The sequence below is a fragment of the Akebia trifoliata genome, unplaced genomic scaffold (genome assembly GCF_017979445.1).
Source record: "Akebia trifoliata isolate Shusen 1 unplaced genomic scaffold, ASM1797944v1 Contig00325_ERROPOS1006677, whole genome shotgun sequence".
In the NCBI taxonomy this organism is placed as follows: domain Eukaryota; kingdom Viridiplantae; phylum Streptophyta; class Magnoliopsida; order Ranunculales; family Lardizabalaceae; genus Akebia; species Akebia trifoliata.
This window is the reverse complement of record NW_028236966.1, coordinates 77,655-103,352: the sequence shown is the minus strand read 5'-3', so window position 1 is coordinate 103,352 and position 25,698 is coordinate 77,655. Positions and strand designations below refer to the sequence as shown.

Sequence of the window (25,698 nt, the reverse complement as noted above, 5' to 3'; positions counted from 1 at the left end):
AAAAAGAAAAAAAGAAAAAAATTTGTTCTAAAATCTGGATTGGTGGGTTTTAATTTTTCATTTTTATTCACTTTACACAATCTGCTATTCAACGGGCCTATATTTTTGGATATTTAACATGTTTAGGATTGAATAAATGGAAGAGGTAAATGGATTTAGGAAATCTTCACATAGTTATATGTATGATGACACAAGTTCTTTCTTATGTGTCCAGTTTTTAGTGGAGGTTTTACCGAATTTTTGTAAAAAAGAAGTATATTTTGAGTTTAAAATGATAGTACAACATTTTTATGGACTAAAACAATAGTTGTTTCTTTTTGGAGTATAATTAGTTGAGTTATAATGTTAAAAACGTTAACTGGTACTTATAAGGGTATTCTGGTCCTTTTACCAAAATCTATAATAATTCTCAAACAGAAAACTCTGTCAAAAGTACTTTTAACGGTACTTCTCAGAACCTGCATCCAAACGCACTACACTTATCTAGCTCCGTCAGACAGTACTTTTAAGAGTACTTTAGATAATAATTATTTTCTAAGTATTTCTGGCTCCTACATCCAAACGGGCTCCTACTTGTCGGCTTGCTTGTGGATGTAGTCCCATTGTGAGTGAATCACGCATATCTTGTGTTGTGATTGTGTTCATTTCTCTGTTTTCTTTGTTGCTACTTGTATTTGCTTTGCAACACATTCTTGGGGTTTGGTTGTTGGAATTAATTGCTTTGTTATTAGAATTGATTAATTTTGAAAATCGGTTTTCTTGTGTGGCTTGGGATCTAGCTACAACAATCTTAATACTTGGATCAAAGATTGATCTCGAAGATTTGAATTGTTGATTTTGATAGTTTGAATCATTGATCTCAAATGGTTGAAAGGAGTTGAGGAGAGTGAGAGCATTAAGAAGGTAAAAAATTTACTAGGCCATATAATTATTGAACAAAAAATTAGGGTTATTTAAAAAAATTCCCTTCATCAGGGTTCATTAAATAATTTTTTGATAATTTAATAAAAATCTGTCATTTTAACAATATTTACTGAATTAACCTGAAAATTTGATTTTATTCAATTTTTATCTGCTAATTCATCAACAAAAAGGGAGTTGACTAGCTGTCAAGAGAATAAACCTAATCTTGTATTTCGGAGGGGTGAGTCTAATATCATCAATTTTACAGTCGGGTTTTACTAAATTACCCATAATTTCCCCTTATTTATAAAATTAATTCTTGAGGGCTTGGGTGTCATTTGTGCCAATATAGTGGATTGGACTGGACGAGTTAAATCCAAATCAGACTCAGTGTGGACCGATCCGATTGCAAAACAGTGATTTTAAGGTTTGGGAGAATAAGCTGAGACTGAGAGGGCAACAACTTGGATCGCGAATCCTCAACCACCTCAGCACAGGTAACTCTCTCTTTCTCTCTCTCTCTCGTTGATTCGATTTTTCTTCTTGAACTTTTTTATTGATTTTAAGAATCTCAGGTTTTGATAGATTTTTCAATTTTCGTTGTTAAAATTTGATATTTTGAGGTTCAATTGATTGTGGATTCGATGCTTATGTTCTGAATTATTTGGTTTTAATGAAGAGATTGGATTGAGTTTCATTTCAGGGTTTACATTCGATATTGGGATTGCTAGGTATTTTGTTCATTAATTGGAATAAAGGGCACTTTTTCTGAAATATATGTATTTGGATTTAATTTTTTTTTGTTGTTACTGAATTTGAACAAATTATCTTGATTTATGCTTCGTAAGCCCACTATGTGTTTGTTTAAATGCTTACAAGAGTAATACAAATTTAGGAAATCGAATTTGATGGACCTTTATGCATAAAAAATCAACTTGATTACTGAATTGTAACCATTATTTTGAGCATTTTTCATGGGGGATTTCTAGCCATTGGATTTGATTTTTTTTTTTGCGTGTCAAGATGATTTTTTTTTATGTGGAGGTCCACCAAGAGGTATATTTGTGGGTCATTGATCCACAAAAAAATGTTGCCAAATTGGTTTTAATAGGGAGTGACATGAAATTTTTGTCATGGGGGTGCATCAAATCCCCTCTCCTAATGAGCTCCATAAATATAAGTTGTAAGCTGAATATGTTTTTGTTTCTTTATACGCATTGTTATAGTTTGACCTTTTTTGTGTAATTTGGGTACAGAAAGCACATTGCTGTTATTGTGATGGACTTTTCCATCATTTCAATACCTTGAGATTACCAATGCTTTGCACCTGATATCAATCTTCTTCATTGTCGGACATTGATGTAGCACCTATCAAACATTCTCCGAACTTAAGTTAGTTCCTTCTTTTTTAGAAAATCATCATGTTCTTATAAGTCTCTACCTTCCATTTACAATTTTCGTTAGTAGTGTTTCATCCTTGATCCGTATCTTGATCCTAGGGACCGATGATTATCTATTTCCAAGATTTGTGCCATTGGTTAGGCGCCTTGATCGTCCTCCTCCACAATGAAGATAGTGCGTTGCAATGGATTGTCCAACATATTTCTCTTGAAAGTTCATGGTATACCTGAGATACTACTTGTCATCTATTCTTAACTATTTGGCACAAATGAGGGAAATCCCCCATCCCTATCTAGTACCAATCACAAAGTGACATGTAGCTGGTCCTAATCGACTGTATAATTTTTCCTATGTTGTTATTATTATTATTATACATATGTTGGGTTGAATATCGTGAATGAAGATCGTAGTGGGCACTGTTCACGAGGGTGATTCCGCAGGAAAATTCGAGATAATCTTTTTCGTCAATTTGTTTTTTTCCCTTGGGAAAATTTCATATTTTGCACAAACTAAACATTCATAGTAGAGATTGTAATTCTTTTTTTTCCCACCAAAATAGTTGGAAGGATCTCATCATCGCCTGTGGAAGTAGGCAATCTCGTCGAACCATGTAAAGCTTGTGTTTCTTGATTTTTTTTGCTTGTTTCATTTATACATTGTTAGATCTAAGGATCCACGCGCGTGTTCTTTCTTGTTTATTGTAGCTTTGCTATTTAGTGTTTCTTTTACACTACATTGCCGGTCCCAATCCCTACATATAGAAAAAGGGCTATGTTAGGTTGGCGTAGGGCTGGCAATGACCCAACATTTATCCAGTATCCGATCCGGAAAAAAAAAAAAAACAGGTTCGGATTAGCCCCAATCCGATATAGATCCGATCCAATCTTTTTAATAAAAAAATCCATTTTAACTAAACCCTCAACCTCTTTAGAAATATCTAGGGTCTATTAAGTAATTTCCCTTTCTACTTTGCCTTCTCTCTCAAGCATTTTACAACTCTCTATGCAACTTGTCATCTCTTTCTCTTAGGGTTCATTCTCTAACTCTTCTATGGTTCTGATTTAATTTTGGAGAACCAAGAAAAAAGTTGGTTTCACATTGGTTTTGACAACTCCACTCTCTTTCAAACCTCAAAGAAGATAAATTTAGGGTTTATCTCTCAGATTCGTTCTCTCCCTTTCATATATTCATAGATGGTTCTCTTTGCAATCTCCTTCAATCGACGAACCCAATAAGGTGTGCTTCCTGTTGAGTACCCTTTTCTGTTTACCTATTGTGACTAATAAAAGACAACAAGTTCAATTCGAGGAGAACCTAGACCTCCAAAATACTTTCAAGAAGTATGAAAGAGACAACTACTCCTTCATTCTCATATTGAAAATAAATACAGGACACTAGCACAACTGTTTACAATCATGGAAAGGACCCATGTTCTTAATAACTAACAATTCGATAACATGACTCTGCAACTCCTAACACATCCTAAAATAGTTACAACTTCTACAACTCCTACCAACACACGTTACTGGTTAAATAACTACCTACTAACTACTACTATTCCAGAATACTAACAACACACACATCAATCCTCACCGCTTGCATTGACCTTGCCCTCAAGGTCAAAGTCTGGATATCGGTTTACAAAGGAAGTGTACGTCATCCAAGTCGCGTCATCTGGAGAACGATCACACCTCTGGATCAGCACCTCAATCACTACCCTGTTATTGCGTTTGACCATTCGTCGGCCAATAATTTGTTGAGGTTGCATTGCTTCATGCTCATCACTTAAGTTTGGCAAATCAACCGAAACTTTGATTTGAGAGCCCAGTTTTTTCTTGAGTTGTGAAACATGGAAGACCGGATGAACTTTGGATTCAGTGGGTAACAATAACTTATAAGCAACCTTTCCTATTCGTGCAAGAATTTGGTAAGGTCCAAAATAGCGTGGAGATAGCTTGTGTGATGAACGTTGAGCAATGGAGGATTGTTGATATGCTTGTAGCTTCAAGTAAACCCAATCTCCTACTTCATACTCCCGATCAGTATGGTGTAAATTTGCCATCCGCTTCATTCTTTCTTGAGATTTATGCAAGTTTTCCTTGAGCTCCTTTAGAATTCTATCACGATCCCGCAAGGCTCGATCTACTTCTTGTACCTTGGTAGTACCAAGAACATAATCCATGAGAGTGGGTGGAGGAATGCCATACCCAGCTTCAAATGGAGTGATCTTGGTAGCTGAATGGTATGAGGTGTTATACCACTCAGCCCATGGAAGCCAACTAGTCCAATCCTTTGGTTTGCCAACAATGAAACACCTCAGATATGTTTTGAGACACCGGTTAAGAACTTTGCTTTGTCCATCAGTTTGTGGATGATAGGAAGAGCTCATTTTGAATTGTTCCCTGTATGTAAACAACTCCTGCCAAAACAAGCTTGTAAAAAGGGCATCTCTATCACTAATGATAGATCGTGGAAGCCTATGTAACTTGAAAACCTGCTCAATGTACACTTGTGCTACTGATTTAACTATATATGGATGTGATATGGGAATGAAATGGGCATATTTGGTGAGCTGATCTACAACCACCATAATAACTAATTTACCTCGAGATGGTTGCAGCCCTACTATAAAGTCCATAGCTATGTCTGCCCATGCAAGATTGGGAATTGGAAGTGGTTGTAAGAGACCTATAGGAGATGTGTTTTTGGCCTTGTTGAGTTGGCAAATGTCGCATTCTTTGATAAACTCCTTGATTTTGCTCCTCAAACCTGGCCAATAAAAGAGTTTTTTTATTCTTTGAAGAGTCTTGTGATAACCGGAGTGTCCAGAAGCTGGGGTGGAATGAAACTCCTTCAAAATATTTTGTTTTAAAGAGGCGTCTTCTACCATTACTCGTCCCTTTCGAAATAAGAGTCCATCCTTAGCTGAATAGATGTTTGGATCGAGATCTCCCTTTTCCCACTTATGCCAAATCTCTTGCATAAAAGAGTTGGATTTGGACTGATTTCTGAATTCTTCCACCCATTCTGGCCTGGAAATGAGATTGCTTGGAGCTGGGAGTTTTCATATTGTCGTGATATAGCATCAACCACCACATTCTATTTTCCTCGATTGTACTCAATATGATAGTCATAACCCATGAGTTTCGATAGCCAATCATGTTGGGAAGGGGTGGCAATTCATTGCTCAAGCAAGTAATTTAGACTCTTCTGATTAGTCTTAATCACAAATTTCCTCCCAACTAAATATGGCCGTCACTTCCCCATGACAGAATTAAATGCTAGCATTTCTTTATCATAGGTGGAAAGAGATAAATTCCTCCCCTTCAATGCTTGGCTAAAATATGCAATGGGCTGCTTCTCTTGCATGGGTACCACTTCAATACCACCCCCAGATGCGTCGCACTCAATGATGAATTGCTTGGAAAAGTCGGGTAAGGCTAGCATTGGTGGACTAGTCATTACTTCCTTGAAGGTGTTAAATGCAAGTTCAGCCCGTTCATTCCAAGTAAAGGAATTTTTCTTTAATAGAGTTGTAAGCGGACCCACGATCTTCCCATAATCTCGAAAAAATTTCTGGTAATATCCGATCAACCCAAGAAACCCACGTAAACTTTTTAGAGAGTTGGGTCTTGGCCATTTCAACATGGCTGCTACCTTGGTAGGATCAACAGCTACTCCTTGAGTTGTAATCATATGCCCCAAATAATCCACTTCTTGCTGGCCGAATTTACATTTTGAGAGCTTGGCGTAGAACTGGTGATTCTTTAGAATGGTAAGGACAATTCGGAAATGCTCCACATGATCATTCCAAGATTTGCTATACACTAAAATATCGTCAAAGAAGACAAGTACAAATTTTCAAAGATAAGGTTGAAATACATTGTTCATGATGCTTTGGAATGTTGAGGGTGCGTTGGTGAGTCCAAAAGGCATCACCAAGAACTCCTAGTGACCCTCATGATTTCTAAAGGCGGTCTTTGAAATATCATCAGCATTCATTCGAATTTGATGATATACGGAGCATAAATCTAACTTTGAAAAATAAAAAGCTCCGTATAACTCATCTAATAACTCGTCGATTATAGGAATAGGGAACTTATCTTTCACTGTTTCCTTATTGAGAGCTTGATAATCGACACTCATTCTCCAATTTTCGTCGGTTTTCCGACCTAACAACACGGGTGATGAATAAGGGCTAACACCAAGGCATACGATTCTCGAATCCAAAATTTCCTTGACAATTCTTTTGTTCTCATTTTTTTGGAAATAAGGGTATCGGTAAGGGCGCACGTTGACCGGTTTGCTGCCTGGAGTTAGAGGAATACGATGGTCTCGTGCATGTGAAGGAGGGAAGCTTTTTGCTTCATGGAATACATCTTTAAATTCATCTAGGAGCTTGCTCAAATTAATTGGTTGATCAACAACCGAGTGAGACCCATCGGAATTCAATTTCTGCAACATCATTAGTTTCCCATTCTTCTGCAATTTCTTTCCAAACTCATCGCCGTCAAGGAGTTGTAGGGATGTACTCTTCATCCCGAGTAGATCATAAGAGTTGTCACCCAATTTGAAGCTCATCTCCAAGTTATTAAAATCCCATAATATGGGACCAAATGTCTGCAACCATATAGCCCCAAGGACCACATCGCAACCTAACAACAAGATATGGCAATCAACAACAATCTGGAGATTTTTCGCCATAATTGGTACTTCCATACACCTACCTTCATTCTCTAGCCGATCCCCTTTGGCCACCATCACATCTAATCGGTCTCTGGTTGTGGGTGTAATTCCAACTCGTTTAATTGTGTTTCGATGAAATTATGGGTACTTCCTGAGTCGACTAATATTGTAATGGGCTTGTTGTTGATGTACCCGAGCACTATTATGGTCTGTGGAGCTCTTGAAGCAGCAATGGCTTGCAATGATATTTCTGGGAAGTCTAATAAATTACCCCCATCTTCCGCTTCCAATTCAGCAACATCAGCTACTACCTCGTCAGGCCAAGATCCCTCGATGAGCAACGACCTTTGAACCTTACACTAGTGCCCACGATGAAATTTCTCGCTGCAATTGTAACACAACCCGTGATCCCTTCTTTCTTTGGCAGGTGTTAATCTTTTGATAAGTGGCAAATTAGGTTTTATATTCAATTCCCTTGGTGTGACAGTAGTGGGTGCCTTAATGATGTCTGGATGACTAAGTCGACGACGAGCTACTACCTTCTCTTCCTGTACTCGAGTAAGGCCAATAGCTGTTGTTAATGTAGTAGGTTGAAACATCTGCACATCTAGACGTATGTCGTCTCGCAAACCACAAACGAAATAACTAATTAAGAAGGATTTTGGTAGGCCTTCAGTGTGGTTTGCTAACTTCTCAAACTCAGCTTGATATTCTCTCAAAGAAGAGGTTTGTCAAAGTTTAGCTAACGCACCAGCATAATCTTCGTACTTTGTTGGTCCAAAATGATCATTTAAAACGGTGAGAAAATCTCGTCAAGAAATATAGATATGTGATTTTTCATACCACCTGAACCATTGCAAAGCCTCTCCTTGAAGATGAAAAGAAGCAATGGTGAGCCTTTCTTCTGTTAAGATGCAGTGATACACAAAAAATTGTTTTGCACGGTATATCCATCATGTTGGATTTCCTTCTTCAAATGTCGCAAAATCAAACTTTATCGAGCGTGCTTGAATGGATCTAGATCCCTAAGTATGAGAGGAATCGCCCCCTTCTCTACCCTTTTGTCCACCCGTTTTGCTCCTTGTCGCATTGCCCTTTCCCTTATCAATGGAATTTGCGGCCAGTTGTTCATATTTGCATTGCAAGTCTGATATCTTCAACAATATCTCACTAATAGCTTGTTGCATAGCCGCATCTTCGGATCAATCCGCTGGTTTGCCTTCCGACATTTCAGCGGGCTCTGATACCAAATTGTTGAGTACCCTTTGTTGTTTATCCATTGTGACTAATAAAAGACAACAGGTTCAATTCGAGGAGAACCTAAACCTCCAAAATACTTCCAAGAAGTATGAAAGAGACAACTACTCCTTTATTCTCATATTGGAAATAAATACAGGACACTAGCACAACTGCTTACAATCATGGAAAGGACCCATGTTCTCAATAAATAACAACTCCATGACATGACTACAACTCCTAACACATCCTAAAACAGTTACAACTTCTACAATTCCTACCAATACACTTTATTGGTTAAATAACTACCTACTAACTACTACTATTCCGGAATACTAACAACACACACATCGCTTCCTCTCTCTCTCTCTCACACACACACACACACACACACACACACACATACCCACACTTCTGTGAGTGAATCTGAGATGGCGAAGGCGGGATTACAAGTAGGGCAAAATCTCCCATCTGATGTAACCCATTTGATCGAATAGTTGGAAGTTACATTGTCTCACTCCCGATGGATCCTTGGGTTCCGATGGACATTGGAGGATTAGGGTTTTAGTCTGCCTCCCTCCTACCATGCAATCACCTTGTAGATCTGATATGGTATGCAATCAACTTGTACAACTCTCACACACTCACAAACGCTAGGTTTTCTCCCAATTTTTTTTAACTGGTTGGTGCTGGATTGGATCAGATCAGAAAACCTCCTAAAGTTATGGTGTTGGGAAGCTTCTTTCATTTCATTTGGTGTTATAATACATGATGGAATAAAAAACTTGTTCCAACAAAAAATACTCTTCAACAAGAAAGGAGAATGAAACCATTCACAACTGCACTAATCTTATTAGTGGGGATTTGGATTTGGGTTTTCGGTGGGTGCTCAATGATTGGGAGATTCTGGGTTTGGCCTCCTTATTAGAGTGCATTGTGGGTGTCCCCCTTGGCGAAGGTAAGGGGAGGAGTGAGAGGAGTGTGGGGTTTGGGTTGGAAGGAGGAATAAGCAGTTTTCAGTGGGCACCTTCTAGGTACCCAGGCATTACCTTCCCACATGCTGCTGTTTGGGGACCTCGTGTGCCTTCTAAAGTATTTTTTTTTCTTGTGGGCTGCCATATGGGGAGGGTACCAACCATGGATCAGCTTCAAAAGAGGGGTTTTTGTGGCTCGAATATGTGATGTTTGTGTAAAAGAGATAATGAAACGATGGCCCCACTGTGAGGTAGCTTGGGAAATTTCGGTGCATTTTCTTCAGCTGTTTGGTGTGGATGTCTGTGTACCCTCGTCGGTTAAGGCGTTGGTGGAGTGTTGGTTATAATTGGGATATTGTTTCAATGACTTTGAGAAGGTGTTGTGGAGCATCACACTGTTTGCCATCGCCTGGGGGATTTGAAAGGAACAGAATAGCTGGATTTTTTAAGGAATAGAAAGCTCTCTTCAAGACTTAATCTTATTGGGGTTGTATTTTATTTTCTTTTGGTGTGAATTTTTTGTGGAACTTAAGAGGGATTTTCTTTGAGGACTTCTTGGCGAGGTGGGATAGGGTTTGTAGCATCTCGAGAGGTTGATTTTTTTTTTTTCCTTTGGAGTAGTGGTTCCCTTCGGTAAGTTTATTCTTTTGTTGTGTTTCTTGCTGGACACCTTGACCACCTTTTAATACAATCTTTTCTTTATCTAGCAAAAAAAAGTAACTGCATTTGATTTGTTTTAGTCTGTTTTGGAAAACATACCTGTATGTTCTGAAACATTTTTTTTGTTGGCTGGTGAAAAAATATTTATTAATAAAAGAAAAGGAGTGAAGGTGGCCACCCACCAAACAAGGGGGAACAAAGAGCACAAAAACCAAAGTAAAAATACAAGGCAAGACCCAACAACTAAGAAGACCAGGCTCCACCCAACAAACAACCACACACAACTTGCATAACGCTTCCCATCTAAACAGAAAGTCTTCAAAGAAGTTGCCTTTGAATTCCTCGAATAGCCTACTCCAATAGTAAATGAGCCCCACAATCTTCTCAATTACAAAATGCAAATTAGGCCTGTCAATGGATAGTTGAAACTCCGAATCCAATTCGAATTTGTATTCAAAATTTTGTGTATCAGATTCCAATTTGGATAATGGTAAATCCGACCAGGTATTCTTCCCGCTCTCTCTCTCTCTCTATTTATGTGGGTTTTGGGCTGCAGGGAAGATGATGAGAAGAATCATGTCCTTGAGCAGCCTTTTCACTTCCATGGTCATTTTAATGGTGATTCACATCCATTAATGTTGGAGATCTGGTTTTGAAGACAAAAAATCAATGGTTGAAGGTTGAAGGCGACTTGTTTTGGGGAAAAAAAAGAGGGTTTTTGTCAAAGGTAGAAGATGATGGCTTTTAGGTCATCTTTTATTAGTTTATAGCAGATTTAGGTCTTCTTTGTAAAAATCCTTTGATTTTCTACTCAATCTCCTATAACCCTATCTTGCATTGAGCTTTTTAAGTTTGAAGGTTGAAGATGACTGGTGTGGAAGAAAAAATCAAGGGTTTTGTGCTGGTTGAAGATGAGGGCATGTTACAGTTTGAATCTCGATTTTTTCTTCTTCAATTTGATTAACTAATCGGACGAATCGAATATTCGATATGCTAAGTGGATTCGAATCCAAATATTGATTTACAATACTAGACGGAGTCAGATTCGAATTCGGATATGCCCACATTTGATTTGAATGATATCCGTTGACAAGCCTAATGAAAAGGATGCTCTTCTCCTTCAAACACCCTATTGTTCCGCTCAATCCAAATGCCCCAATAGATGGCGAAAGGGGTTAAGGACCAAAGAATCCTTTTTTTTGTGCGATCAAAAAAGAAGATGCCAACTTTGGAACAACTGAAGGGTATACTTCGAGGAAGCCCATGAGATTTTGAATAATGAGAGGAAATGATTCCAAACCTTTGAAGTGAACACATAATGGATTCAAAGCATTTGTATTTCAGTAAAAGATTTTTTTTTTTTTCTGTGATTACCGATATGTTTTACTAAACACTTCGAAATATACCAAAACATTTTGAATATTTAAAATTCTACAATCTTTTGTTCTATTACGTCAAAAGACCAGAATGTTCTATCGAAACATTCTAAAACAAAAACAAACTTTGAACCATGGGTGCAACATCAGAAAAATAACAGTTTAGGGTTAACCACTATTAGTTAGATGAAAACCTTTTCCACGATAGGTGAAGAAATTTATGTTCAATTTTCTTGTGAGAATGCAGTCTGGATTGGCCACACTAGTGAAAATTTTTGACACTTCATAAAACCTTTTACTATGATGAAGCATAAGCAAAAGGGGTTGTGATGCAGGACTGTGAATGTTACCCTAGGATGATAAATCTCGATTGAGAAATCGATAGAGAAAACAAATGTTACCTTGGACTCACTCCGAAATGACCTCACACCACAACATAAATTTGAATATCAAAGCTTTAATCTTAATTTTATTTATCATTCCAAAAACTTACAGTAAGAAGCAAGTATTTATAACGTTATCTAAACCCTAAATCTAATTGTAACCATCCAACTAAAATAAGGAAATCTAATGATTGTAAATAAACGTAAAACAACTTAAATAAAACAAATGCAGAAATACCATCTATGTCCCAATCCCGTTAATTTATTTCTCTTGAATTTTCAGCGTATGAAAACTTGTTAAAAAATCAATATGATGTTACCAAATTGCTCCTTAACACTTATACTAACATCATAGGATAATAAAACATCAAAATAAGCTCAAAAACGTAAAATTAAAGCCCTAAAATAGAAAACTAAATAAAAATAAAAATTTATTCTTCAATATTTGATATCCCATCAATTCTCTTTCATTGGGAATATTTTATCATTGGCGGAATAAAATTGTAGTAATTCTCATCATCAATTGCGTTCTGCATTATTCTCTTCTGGTTGGAGAAAACTCGTCCTCGAGTTTGAAAATGCTTGAGAATGATCATGATAATTTGTGGTTCATCTCTTTTGGTGAAAATTCATCCTCGTGTCTTGAACTTGTATTGAACGATTAACTTCAAATTGCGATCTTTTATCTTGGCAAAGTTTCCATTGTACCTGTCTGAGATGATTATGTCAATTTGAGGTAGTGATGGAATAACTGCATCATGAATACAAACTGTAAATGTTGTCTCCAAAAGATCTTCCTTAGGCTCTTTTGACGTAATTTTCACTTCATGATTTTGTTTTTGCGTTGATTTTGGAGTTGTAGGCACACCATCTTCTAAAGCTGATGTCTCATTTGTCTTTTCTTCAATCTGCTTTTCGACTGATGGTACCACACAAGTTGACTTCCATAGACATACATTAAGTAGATATTGTCTACCTGAAGTAACACGAAATATTTCGTTCCGCATTGAGCATAGCTTGTATATGTGAGATCCAACCTTTACCCGACACAATATGACAATCTTTTAGAGGAACTACCTTACACTCAACACCATGGATAAAACTTCCTTGAATGGACATAGTTGTAATCACGATAACCTAAGTCTTATCTTCAACGTTTTGCAAAATCTTTTCAGAAAAACTTGTGGAAATCAAGTTTTCCTCATATTCATCACTGCGCAATGTCCAGAATGACTTCCCAGAAGGTAAAAAAAATTTGGTTCTGACTTTTAATACCATCTCTATCTATTCTAGGTTTAGCTTTTGATACCAAAATTGATGCAGGATAGTGAATGTTACCCTAGGATGATAAATCTCCGATTGAGAAATTGACAGAGAAAATAAACGTTAACTTGGACTAACTCTAAAATGGCCTCACACCAGATCATTAATGGGAATATCAAAGCTTCAATCTTAATTGTATTCATCATTCTAGAAAATTATAGCAAGAAGTAAGTATTTACAATGTTATCTAAATCCTAAATCTAATCGTAACCATCCAACTAAAATAAGGTGATCCAATGGTTGTAAATAAACTTAAAACAACATAAATAAAACAAATGCAGAAATATCATCTATGTCCCAATCCTGTAACTTTATTTCCTTTGAATTTTATGCCTATGAAAATTCTTTAAAAAATCAATATAAAGTTACCAAATTGCTCCCTAACACCTATACTAACATTATAGGCTAATAAAACATCAAAATAAGCTCAAAAAACATAAAATTAAAGCCCTAAAATAGAAAAATAAAAAAAATTAAAATCTATTATTCAATATTTGATGTCGCCATCAATTCTCCTCGACTGGGAATATTTCGCCATTGACGAAATAAAATTGTAGTAATTTCATCATCAGTTTCGTTCTGCATTAGGTTGGGTCTTGAACACTCTTCAATTTTACTCCAAGATGAGGGCTTTCGTTCCCATGAAAATTGAAATTAGCCGTACCTAGTGTTGTTGAAATTTGACAAATTGTTTACTTTCTGTTTGTAATCGAACTACTATTAGGATGACTCTGGTCACAATTTTACAACTTCGCTTCAGTTTTATGATGAATTTTTTTCTTTTCTTGAGAGAATTTAGAACTGGTTGATTTTTCTTTCAATTTATTTTCTTTTATTGATTTTGTGATGTCTCCAAAGATTGCAGGAAACCATTTTTAGATCACGCCATGGAGAAGCAAAATGACTGCTACTTCTCTAGGATGATAGGTCCGAATCTCATCGTCGCTCTCATCTCCATTACCATCATCACCATCATGATTCGTACTTTTTATGTCTTATACCAGAGCTGCAAACCTCTTCGCAACTCAGCCCAACAACCTTTCAGCACCCTTATTGTTTTGGGTTCCGGTTAGCTCATGCTTTACCATCATCATTGTTATTGTTGTCATCTGTCATTAATTCAACCTCATCATTACCATGAACATTTTGGGCTATGATAAATAATGTAGGGGGTCACACGGCTGAGATGCTTAATCTCATCTCTGTGCTTCAAAAAGACAGGTTCACACCAAGAATCTATATAGCAGCTTCAACTGATAATATGAGTCTTCAAAAAGCTCGTGTATTGGAAGCCTCCTTGGTTGATCAGGTACACTGCATTTCTTTGTATACTTTCAATTTCATGTAGTATTTCTTGAATTTTCAGTTACTATGTTGAACTTCTATTGTTGTGTCGTACTTGTTTGGTGTCTGTCTCTCTATATTGTTATTTCAATTTTCTCTCATTCTTCGTGAGGCCGCTTTTGTCTTTAACTCTGCTTACTAATATATGATGATCAAATCTTTTTTTTTTCAATCTTTTTCTGAGTTCTATGATCAGCTCTAGAAGGGGCAATAAGGTTCTTTGGGAGGATAAATGATGAACTCAGAGGAAGACCTTTTTTCCATCTTTCAATAGGGGGAAAAAAAGTACTTAGAGGAAGTGCTAGAACTAGAAGGCATAATACTCATCAAAAAAAGAAAAAAGAAGAAAATATTAGTGGGAAAAGTCATTTACTTCCTTGTCGTTATGTTATGTTTTGGTCAAGTTCTCCCTCTTCAAATATTGAAAATTTGTCTTTTTTTCGTGCTGCAAAATCACAAGACCATCATGTGAGTGCCTTTCGGACTGCACTGACAACAATGGTAAAACCCAAATTAGTGACCATTTCTTCAGTTTGGTCTAAACCAATATGCCTAGAACACACAACACAAAACTGTTTCTTCATTTACACATTTTAAATGGCCTACAAATATGAATTCGTTGCTTTATGTATAGCTGTCAAAGATCTTGAGTGTGCCATATTGTGCATTTAGTTTCATTGATAAACATCATCATCATTTATGTGTTGTCCCAAATATTGGTACTGGCAGCATGAATCCGATTTCTTCATTCAAACCTTATCAGTAGTCGAGGGACTTTTTTTGGTTGTGATCAGTTCTGTGGTGATGAGGATGATAGGTTTTAATTTTGTGCATTTTTTTATTGAACGTTTGATTATGATGGTTTTTATAGTTTTAATAAAAGAATTGAAGATATACCTGCACTGAGAGTAGAAGTGAATATGAAAAAAAATAAAAAAAATCTAATATAATGGCTATCGTATAGGGCTCTTCCTATTTAGCAATGTCAAGTTTCAATTTGCTGTGAAGGTCCCATTATTGGGTGCACACCTGTTTAGAATCCACAGATATGTCTGATGTAATACAGGCATGGAAAATAAAAGAAGTAAAAAAAACACTGTTATAGCATTATACCGTTCAGATCATCGATCTGTACCCATTCAACTCTATAGTAGGCCTCCAATATATGTCTCACTAGGAAAAATCGCCCCTTTTCTCAGTGCAAGGCGCATAAGTTCTTTGTTGCTTTCATTATCTATATATTTTACCAGTTTTCAACAGAAGCAAAAAAAAAAAAAAAAAATCATTAGAGGAGGATAATATAGAATAATATCTTCTTAAATTTGTGGGTAATGCAGAGAGGTGCTGAGAAGGTGACAGAAGCATTCCAGTTCTTGCAAATTTATCGAAGTCGGGAAGTAGGTCAATCATATTTAACCTCTGTTGGGACAACGCTAATTGCTATTTTTCATGCTCTATGGCTAATGGTTAAAATCAGACCTCAAGTGGTATGATTTCTATCCTTTACTGAAGTCTGGATTGACGCAACTTAATAATTTTCTTATTGATAAAAACAAGTGAGGCTGTTTTACAGATCCTATGCAATGGCCCTGGGACTTGTATTCCTCTCTGTATAATAGCGTTCTTGTTCAAGGTTAAAATTCTTTTCTTTGGTTTAGTTAGATCTCCAAATTGTATATAATATATGTGTATCCATCTTCAGTTATAAAAAGTAAAATATGAGAAAAGAAGCGAGTAATGAAGATGTGTATTTATCACCTTAGGTTGATTGTTTCATCTTGGGAGACATTCTAATCTTATTTGGAAATCCCAATTTCAGGGTGTTTCTATCCTTGGCGAACTTCACTGCAAAACTATTGATTCTTAAGGCAAATATTGAAAGCTCACTGTTGAATTGTTTGGCTTAACCTGCAGATAATCGGTATTAGATGGTCATCCATTTTTTATGTCGAGAGTATAGCAAGAGTGAGGAGACTCTCTTTAAGTGGCTTGCTTCTTTATAAGTTACGCATGGCTGATCAGTTCTTCGTGCAATGGCCTCAACTACAAAAGAGATATCCACGAACTCACTATGTCGGCTGTCTCATGTAGTTGATTGAATGTTATCGGTGCCATTGGTACTAATTTCACTTCCACCTTCATCAATTTTCAATATAATTTATCATTTTTCAAAGTTTGAATCCATTGTACCCAAATTGTATTTCTCTAAGTTAATTGGTTCGAATCCAATAGTAGGTAGAAGTAGAACTTCTAAGATTCTCCTTGGGGTATTTTAGACGTACTCCACGTTTGGAGCATATTTGAGATAACCTTGTGTTTTCAAACTGATGCCATGCCACTACTTGAACCCGCTCTTCTGTGATAGACTAATAGAAACTGACCCAAGTGCTCGTCTTCAATCTGCAGCTAATCCCTCCCCACTCCCCTCTCTTTTTTTGTCCTTCTCAAAACTAGTCATCTTCAATCCTTGATTCTTCATCTGCAAATTCAGTTATCTTCAACCTTAAGATTCTATGTACTTTAACCTTCAAACCTCAAGGCAAGGTAGGATAATCAAAGGTTTTCTACAAAGGTTAAGGGAAGGTTGATAACAATGTATTGAAGATGAGGTTGAATAGAGTAAAAGAAATTTATCATAGAGGTTAAGGAGATTGAAGATGATAGATTTTGGGAGAAAAATCAGGATTTTTTTTTTGGGCTAGAGGTTGAAAATGAAGGCATGTAGGTCATGTAGCATTAGTCAAGGGGAGCATAACATCAGTTTGAAAACACAGTGGGGTATATCTAAAAAACCCTAAATTTTACTACTCACCTTGCTTCTTTTTATTTATTTATTGATTTTGGATATTTTATTGAGTCTAGTGGATTGTGTTCCTCTTTGAGTGTAAAAAAAATGCTAATCTCATAATGTTCCATTTCTTTTGATAGGTGGCAAGTAACCCAAAACTCAACAACACCAACATCACTAAAGTACAATGCAATATGAGCATCGAGGCAACACATGCGATGGTAAATATTGATAAAAGTAAACAAGTCACCATAGCATCTACTTCCCCTACACCTCATTAGCTTGCGGAGCTTAGTTCATCCACATTTATGCAATAAAGCATGGTTGTTTGAGTTGGACCACTTGAAGCCAATTTGAACCCCAAAAAATATATAGACTTGAGCTTATTGAATGACTCTTACATCATTAACCCCCTTCACATTCTCTGTGGGAAGACCACTTATTTGTAAAATGTATGGTCTTGAGTTGTTTTGGTTAGCCCGTCTGTTTTCAATAATTGCTCACATATAAAAAATTGCGGAGGTTGTGTATTAGATATTATCTTATACGAGGAATTGACATATTCATTTTAATATGAAAATTTTCTTGAATATGTTCTTGATATGTTGGGTTTTGATTTTTGGTTTTCAAATGGGTGAGCCTATTCTCTGCATTTCTTTATAGATCATAGTAGCTAAGCATGTTTGAAAGAGAAATCATGGTTTGAAAAAGAAAAACAAAACATGTATAATGTCTTTCATACAGTAATGCTTACGCACATGGTAATATAATGCCTGTTTCACAGTTCAAAATGTCTGGTATAATTTGCTTTGCACACAATCTTTATATATAACATGTTCAAGATTTAAAATAAATTTAATATATAATCTTATTTTAACAGCATTTAAAACAGAATTATAACTGTAACAGCCGATATGGTTAATCAATAGAATTTCATGAAGGATCAAATTTGCTTTGATCATCTTTTTGAGTAATTTCTTAGGAAAGGAAAGTAATTTGATTTCACTTTGACAGATAGGATGAATTAGGAATGAGTTAGCTTTGATTGAAACTTGATGATAGATGGGACAAGGAAATAGAATGCAATTATCAATCTCCTCAAGCCAACAATTTCTTATGTAATGTACCTACTCTGTATTTGGTGCTGAGAGAAACCTTGGGTATAAACATTTCATGGAGAAAAACAACAAATAAAAAATAGTAGAAGAGTTGCCAGAAGGAGAGCAGATTTCGAGCTGCGAAAGCTCTTCTAAACCTCAAATCAAGGTACTGTTGGGCAATCGGTAGATACTAGACTGAGGATTTTAAATAAGACCCACCACTTGTATGTGAAATAAGGAGCTTTGGAATGAAGGTTTTAAGGTGTTTGAGAGTGAAAGTTATTAAGAATGTTCAGTTGGGCATTTTGTCGAACAGTTTTAATCTGGGTTTTAGGTTTTCAGTTATGAGTATCTACAGGCACTAATAATAGTAGTGCCCATAATTGGAAAGCTCATAACAGAGAGTTGGGTCTCTATTTCTTGTTCTAATTATTCTTGTACAGGATAGCAATAAGAAAGAAAAGAAAAAGTAATTAGGCAAAGGAATGCCGATTGCATTGTGGGGTTTCGATGGTTAGGACAAATCCAAAGAACCATTTAAAACAAAAATGTATGGCTGGTATTGACCGATGAAACCATATGAAAAACATCAACATTTTAGGATTGTATTAAAAAATCTAAAATGACTATCTTCATTAAATCAACCAACTTTCCAAATTTGAATCTCTCAAACAAAATGAAACACTTTTGAGTGTAACAAATTATATCTGAAAGGCATAAGTATCACTCTAAGGCTACAAGTAGAAGAATTGGTTGGTGTAGAGAGAAATAGTTGGGAAGAAATATAAATAGTGGAAGAAGAACCTAATATTGCTGCAATTGCTAATCGACGAGGACTTGTAGATTCAAACCAAAAGAAAAATGTAATATGTATGCATACCAGTATCTCTTTATGTAAATTAATGGTCTAACAGGAACACATTTTTTTATTATAGGTAAATGCACATTGTTTTGGAGTGCTCAAGTTGACCAACAAACAAGATACAAGGTACAGCCCCAAAACAATGACTTGTACAGGGACTAAATTACAAACTCAATCCGACCTACCCATTAAGTCCTCTGTAAAGATAACCCCACTAGTGGAGCTCTCCTCCTCAAAGATCTGGGAATTTCTCTCTTTCCAAGTGGCCCAGAACACTGCAAATGGGAGAAGCTATAACATCAACAATTTTACAATTATAGGGATCATGTAATGGTCCAGGAAAAGTTTAAGAAAAAAAAAGAACTGATCGCTGTGCCCATTTTAGTTCAAATCCCATCGATTTAAGCGGATTCAATATGGGAACCATTAGAGATATCATTTGCATTTGTTCTGGTGGCCGCCTTGGACTTGGAATCATCTAGATAATGCTGATAGATATAGGATACTGAGCCCCAAACAGCCAACAACAGAGCCTCCACCTTCACTCCGTTCATCTTGTCATGGAAAAATATCACAGCTAGTATTGGCACAAGAGGCAAAGGCAAGGTACTAATGACATTGGAGAAGAGTGAAGAGACCTCAAAAATCAACCCTATAGAACCAACAGAGGAAACCTGCCAAGTCACAGCAGTCCAAACCAAAGTCATCACATAAGACACCCTTCCCTCTCCATAATTCTCCATCTCTCCCTTCAAATCTTTCCACTCCCCACTCACCAAAAGTCCCACAACACAAGCACAAGTTGCAATGAATGATGGGTATATTTGCATTTCCAAGACAACAGAAATGGTCTCTTTTTTAATTATCTTTTGGAAGGAAAGCTGCATTAGAGAAAGCCACAAAGAATATCCCGCAGACGCACCGATGGTGCAAAGGACTCCAATTGCGTACTTTCCTTTAGAGATTCCTGTCGGGTCTGCAGAGTCAACGTTGGTTGCGAGGAGGGTTGCAGAGATGGTGAGGAGAATTAGAGAATTGATTATGAATGGTGTGAACTTTTGTGAATTGAGAAAGTAAGATAAGAGCGCGTTGAACACTAATTGCGAAGCGCAGAGGAGGGAGTAGGTTGAGACGGGGAGGTATAAGAGCCCGTATGAATACATCATGTTGTCTCCTGCTAATAGTATGCCAAAGAAGAGATAAATGAGTGTAAGTGTGTAGGTAGATGGTGATTTTGTGGTGGTGGAATGATGGGCTGGGAATGAGCGGAAGAGGAAGAGGAAAAGAGGGATGAAGAGAATTGGAAAGCCTGCGGATTGAACGAGGGTTGCCATCCATTTGCTGTTTCCGCCTTTGTCATAGTAGAGTCTCCCTAAGAGGGTGGCGGTTGATTGGCCACAAAGAAGGAATATGGTGTAGACAGTGATGCGGAACCACCAGTTGTAGTGTCTAACATGAGGTAATGGTAGTTGGGTGGTGAGAGTTGTTTCTTTTGGTGAGTTTAGTGATTGGGATTCTTCGACTTGTTCTTGAGATTCTTGAACTGGTGAAAAGAAACACAGAGAAAGTATATTGGCGTTAGCTCTACAATACTTAATTCTTTCTCTCTCTTGTGTTTTTAAGAGATTTTAGCACCAATTTAATTTGGAGTCCTCCCTACACACACACACACACATTCTTTGACCAACAAAGTACAAAAATTGTTCAGAACACATTTGATTCTGTCATATTCTTCTCTTTCCTTTTTCAATATGAAAAACCATTTGTTTTGTCATTTGAATGCCCCTCTCTCTCTCTCTCTCTCACACACACACACACACACACACACGCACGCACGCACATACATACAAGTATTTCTTTGACACTGATAAAGTATAAAAACAAATTGTTCAAAACCCATTTCTTTCTCTCCTTTTTAATAAGAAAAACCCATCTCTCTCTCTCCCTCTCTCTCACACACACACGCACGCACGCACGCACAAATTGTTCAAAATTCCTCAACAAGAAAGGTGAAGACTAATGATTAAGTGACTTACCTCTAACATGGAGTTGCAGTTCTTGAGGTTTCTCCATGAAGAAGAAGCAGTGATATAGAGTTTGTACGTTCAGTTTGTTCTTGCCTTCTTGTTGACTATATCTACATCATAGAAGAACAGCCAATGTGTAAATCTCATACACAATTAGTATGTGTGAATCATCCTTTCGGCCCTATCGGCCAGTATATTTTCAAAATTCCTCTCGACAGATGATCCTGACCGTAGATTCGAAATACCTTAAGTCTAATTCTTAGACTATGATGGTCAAGATTGGTGAGCTACCTACTTGTGTTGTTTGATTGACTTCTTTTTTTGGCACTTTCTAAGCTGAAACAGGAAAGTTTGATTGGGATATGGGCCGGTTGATGAACAGCCCAGTAGTAATTGGGCTTCAATCCTAACCCAATCTGACCTGATGTGCAAGTATTTGGGCCTCTTTCGGACTGCGTCTGATCTAATTTCAAACTTATTTTTCTTACAATAGGTGCATAAATCTAGTTACAGTAGTCCATATATAAAGAGTCGTGCTGGACTGCTGGAGTAATATTGACATTGATTCTCACTTTGCTGATGTAGAGATGCACGCATAGCCGTAGATGCCTTTCATTTATCTCGATGAAAAGCATCTATGATTCGGTACATACATCCACATCAGCAATGTGAGAATCAATGTCAATTTTAATGTTACTTCAACATTTTCCATATATAAAACAGGGCTTTATCCCCCGTAAAGACATTTCGTGTGTGAGATTGGGTTGCGAAAATCCAACAGTCGGAGATCACTTCCCACTAAAAAACATGTTCCTCTCTTTGTGTTCTTATCGAATAGAGAAAATCACTTGCTTTGCTAATTTAGTAAGATTTCAAATATTACTAAGGGTCGTTGGGTCCACAGTGGCAATCAAACACAATAACCTCCTTTATTTCGTGGAAAAACTCAAATTAAAAATAAAGCAAAAATAATATTTTGTGACCTTGACCTAAGGTGTAGAAAACGGATGACTACCACACTCCCAAAGCTTAAAATTAATATTCAACAGTGGAAGACAATTTTTTTTTTTTTTAAATTCTTAAAATTTTGTCCTTTACAAGCTTGTGGTATTGGATCATATTTTTGGATGCCAAAATGTATACTTATAACCCTTAGTAATATTTGAAATCTTATTATATTATACAAGATATACTATCTCAAGAATAAAAATGGTTTCCATGTCTTTTAAGGTTTGTAAAATCTATAGAGAAAAACACTTGTCCTAGAGCATCTCCAACAATATTCTTTAAAGCATCTCCAACAATACTTTAAAATAAAGAGCATCTTCTGTAAAAAAAAATATTAACAAAAGTTATTTTAACTAGTGTAAAAATTGATCCCAATTCCAACATACTTAACAATTTTTTCTTTATTCTTATATTTAATATTATTTTACTCTACAAACAAATACTAAGGGTTGTGAACTCACACCTTGGCATCTGAAACATGATCCGATGTCACAAATTTGTAGTGAATGAAATTCTAAGAATTTTGAATTTATAATTTTTTTGAATTTATAATTTTTTTGCTGTAAATTTTAATTTTAAGTTTTGGAAGTTCGGTAGCCCTCCATTTTCAACACTTTGGATCAAACTTAAATATATATATATATATATATATTGGATATGGGATTTTCCATGAAATCTTGAAAGACGTTGTGTTGGATTGCCAATGTGGTAATTCATGTGGATCAAACCACCCGTTGTAAAATTTAAAATCTTATTAAATTAATAAGAAAAGTGTTTTTCATTTTTTAACACTAAAATAACTAGTCTTGGAGGCTCTCTACAAGTAGAGACTAGAGAGTGAAGGCCCTCTTTATTTTAACATTTACATTTAAAGAGTCTGTTGGAGATCATATTTTCAACTTCACTCATTAAAGTTAATAACTAACATACTTAAAAGAGCCTGTCCAAGATGTACTAACTATAGTAAATTTTCAAATCTTTGCTCTTACTACTTTAGTAAATTTTCAAATCTTATTGAAGATAGGGTGCACATGTATTGACATATTGACAACTTGACACAATATCTTTCTAAATTTCACATAAAAAATCAAATTAAATAAAAATAAGATAAAAATAATAATAATTTTGAGCTTGATCTAAGGTGTTGAAAATGGATGGCTATTGTATTCCTGGAACTTAAAAGTAAGCTTCAACAGTTAAATTAGTTTTGTTTTTTGTACAAAGTTCTTAGAATTTCGTCCTCTACAATCTTATAGCATCAGATCAAGTTTTTTTTATGCAAAGATGTGAGTTTACGTGGGTATGTTTGGATTGAGAGAAGAGAAGAGAAAATATGCAATTTTCTCTCCATTTTTCCTGTTTGGATTGTTAAGTAGGAAGAGTAGTGAAGAGAATTGGAGGGAAGAGGAGGGAAAAAATGTCAAAGTTGGTTATCTCCAAAAGTGGAGAGATGTGGAGGGAAAAGAAGAGAAAAAAGTTTTACATTCCAAGTTTGTCCCTCATTATTTTCAAAAATTTCAAAGATAGGTAATATTGGCGGGCCAACTATTACTACTTACACCCCAAATAAACATACACATCTAATCTAATTTTAGAAACCTAGAGATGTGGAACGAAGGAGGTGAGCTCGAATAGGAGACGACCTGAGGTATCCCCTCTCTCTTTCTCTCTCATTCTTCTCGTTTTTTTTCAAAAAACCAGGAGAGTATCATTTGAAATTGAGTAAATATGTTGAAATTGTGAAATAGGTTCAGTTTTTAGTGTAGATTTGTTCTTATTAACTATCATTGTTTGTTTAAATTGTATTTTTGTGGTTTATATGTGAAAAATTGTAGGTTGAGATGGTGTTAAGTAATCAAATAGTTTACAGTTCTGTTTTAGACATGGGTTTCTAACGATTGATTCATGGGTTCTGTGTAGATCGATTTGGAAGATTTGCACAAAATTCTATGTAGTTCGATTGGTAGAAAATAGGATTGTCGAAAGAGGCTTCATTAACTAGGACATAAGCTTTGGAATGAGGCTTCATTAATAATAATACATTTTATTATTAGATTATCTTGAACATTTTGTGAGAATTTTACTTTACTATATTTCTGGAAGGGATTCGGATAAGATGCGGGATAAAAATCAGAGTTGTATTGTCCTAATCATGTCTTTAGGATAGTAGATCAACTTGAGTGAAAATTGCTAATCTACAACAGAATATAATAAGGTTTGGTAACCAAGGCATTGAAATCATGCAAGAAAGGTCCCTTATCAACAAATTAAAATCATGGATTTGTTGTATCAATAGGGTTTGGAGAGTTGTGCTTGCTTCACATAAGAATCCATTAAATCACTCAAAATTCATTGAATAAGCTAAAACCTATTCTTCATTTTATGGTAGGACTTAGAATTGCTCACAATGTACAAGTGAAGAAACTTGAGCTAATAAGGTCTCTAGTTCCACATAATATTTGAATTCCTACCATTTATGACTCATCTTACAATTTAGTAATTTGATTACTTAGCTTAGAAAATTTTGCACAAAACCTTAAAATTTTTATAGTTACTTCATTCCACCCCTCTTGCAATCTTACTATCTAGAACAATTTCATTGAACTTGAGATAATTCAAGTTTTTTTATCCATAAGTTATTGCTTGGCCATGTGTTACTTTTTTTCATAGAATCATAATGGTAGCATTTCATGTGATCATGTTTTCATGCTTCTGGTATGACTCCCCACTTAACCCATCCCAAGCGACTGTGTGAGAGTGAGAGAGAGAGAGATCATACCTATATAGGGTTTTGGGTGTTAGAGAGATCATATCCGAATATGGGGTACAAACCCAAATGTCTTTGGTAGGTGTTAGTATATATATATATTTTGCTAACCGAGTGTCCGGGCCAGCTTGCACACACCACGACTGTGGTAGTCCTCCCCAAGATTAGTCGTGGTGCACGCAAGCTGGCCTGGACACTCGGTTAGCAAAAAAAAAAAAAATGTAACCAGTGAGAATAATATGTGGGGGTAACAATGGAGCTTTCAAAAACAATTGTTTGGTGAGTCATCAATCTTAAATGTGTTCTTTTTATTTTATTTTATATATTTTATGGATAGATTAGCTACTTATATTGGATGAGAGGTCCTTTGATATATGTTATTTGTAGATGATATAGGGTTGGTTGACAACCATGGTTTTTAAACTCGTCCGAGACCGAGACGTATCGCCCAAGTTAACTCGGTATCAAAACTGAACGAGACCAACTCACAAAGTCATTTTTTGACCGAGATTAACGAGTTACATTCAATTTTTTGATTTGTCTTAGGAGATGTCTCAAACGTATTGGAAAACTAGTCCAAAACGACTCAGTATTGGAGTTGAACGAGACAAGATACTGAGTTTAAAAACCATGTTGACAACGGAAAATTGTTGCTACAGAGGGATATTTTCTTTTCCTTTTAGGCAATGATATGTGTGGCCCCATTAAGTTTTGATTATGCACCATTAGTGATTTTATTATAAACTCACCCCCATATACTAAAAGAGAATGTCCTCAAACGTGCTCAACTTATGACAAAATTCTTGCTCTGATACACTATTCATTTTAATTCCCAAAACATATTTTTTCATTAAATTCGT

The 25,698-nt window shown here is 36.0% G+C and overlaps 2 protein-coding genes across 6 annotated transcripts; one reads left to right on the top strand and one right to left on the bottom strand.

The window, feature by feature from the left end:
• Positions 1–1,245: 1,245 nt before the first annotated feature.
• Positions 1,246–17,677, top strand: LOC147381635 (UDP-N-acetylglucosamine transferase subunit ALG14-like protein). Of its 5 annotated transcripts, none has more exons than XM_086430145.1 (7): positions 1,246–1,400; positions 13,801–14,010; positions 14,112–14,251; positions 15,624–15,773; positions 15,860–15,919; positions 16,201–16,403; positions 17,215–17,677. In XM_086430145.1, the coding sequence occupies exons 2-6, from the start codon at positions 13,830–13,832 to the stop codon at positions 16,375–16,377; spliced, it is 708 nt and encodes a 235-aa protein (XP_086286271.1). In that variant the 5' UTR covers positions 1,246–1,400; positions 13,801–13,829; the 3' UTR covers positions 16,378–16,403; positions 17,215–17,677. The 5 variants fall into 5 exon arrangements, with proteins under 5 accessions (XP_086286271.1, XP_086286274.1, XP_086286273.1 ...); XM_086430148.1 differs by having other exon boundaries at positions 1,255–1,400; positions 13,808–14,010; XM_086430147.1 differs by lacking the exon at positions 1,246–1,400 and adding an exon at positions 1,461–1,634.
• A 1,735-nt stretch (positions 17,678–19,412) lies between these two features.
• LOC147381634 (putative purine permease 11) lies at positions 19,413–21,210 on the bottom strand. Its single transcript, XM_086430142.1, has 2 exons — positions 21,073–21,210; positions 19,413–20,579 (listed from the first exon to the last, which is right to left on the bottom strand). The coding sequence occupies exons 1-2, from the start codon at positions 21,107–21,109 to the stop codon at positions 19,438–19,440; spliced, it is 1,179 nt and encodes a 392-aa protein (XP_086286268.1). The 5' UTR covers positions 21,110–21,210; the 3' UTR covers positions 19,413–19,437.
• Positions 21,211–25,698: the final 4,488 nt, after the last annotated feature.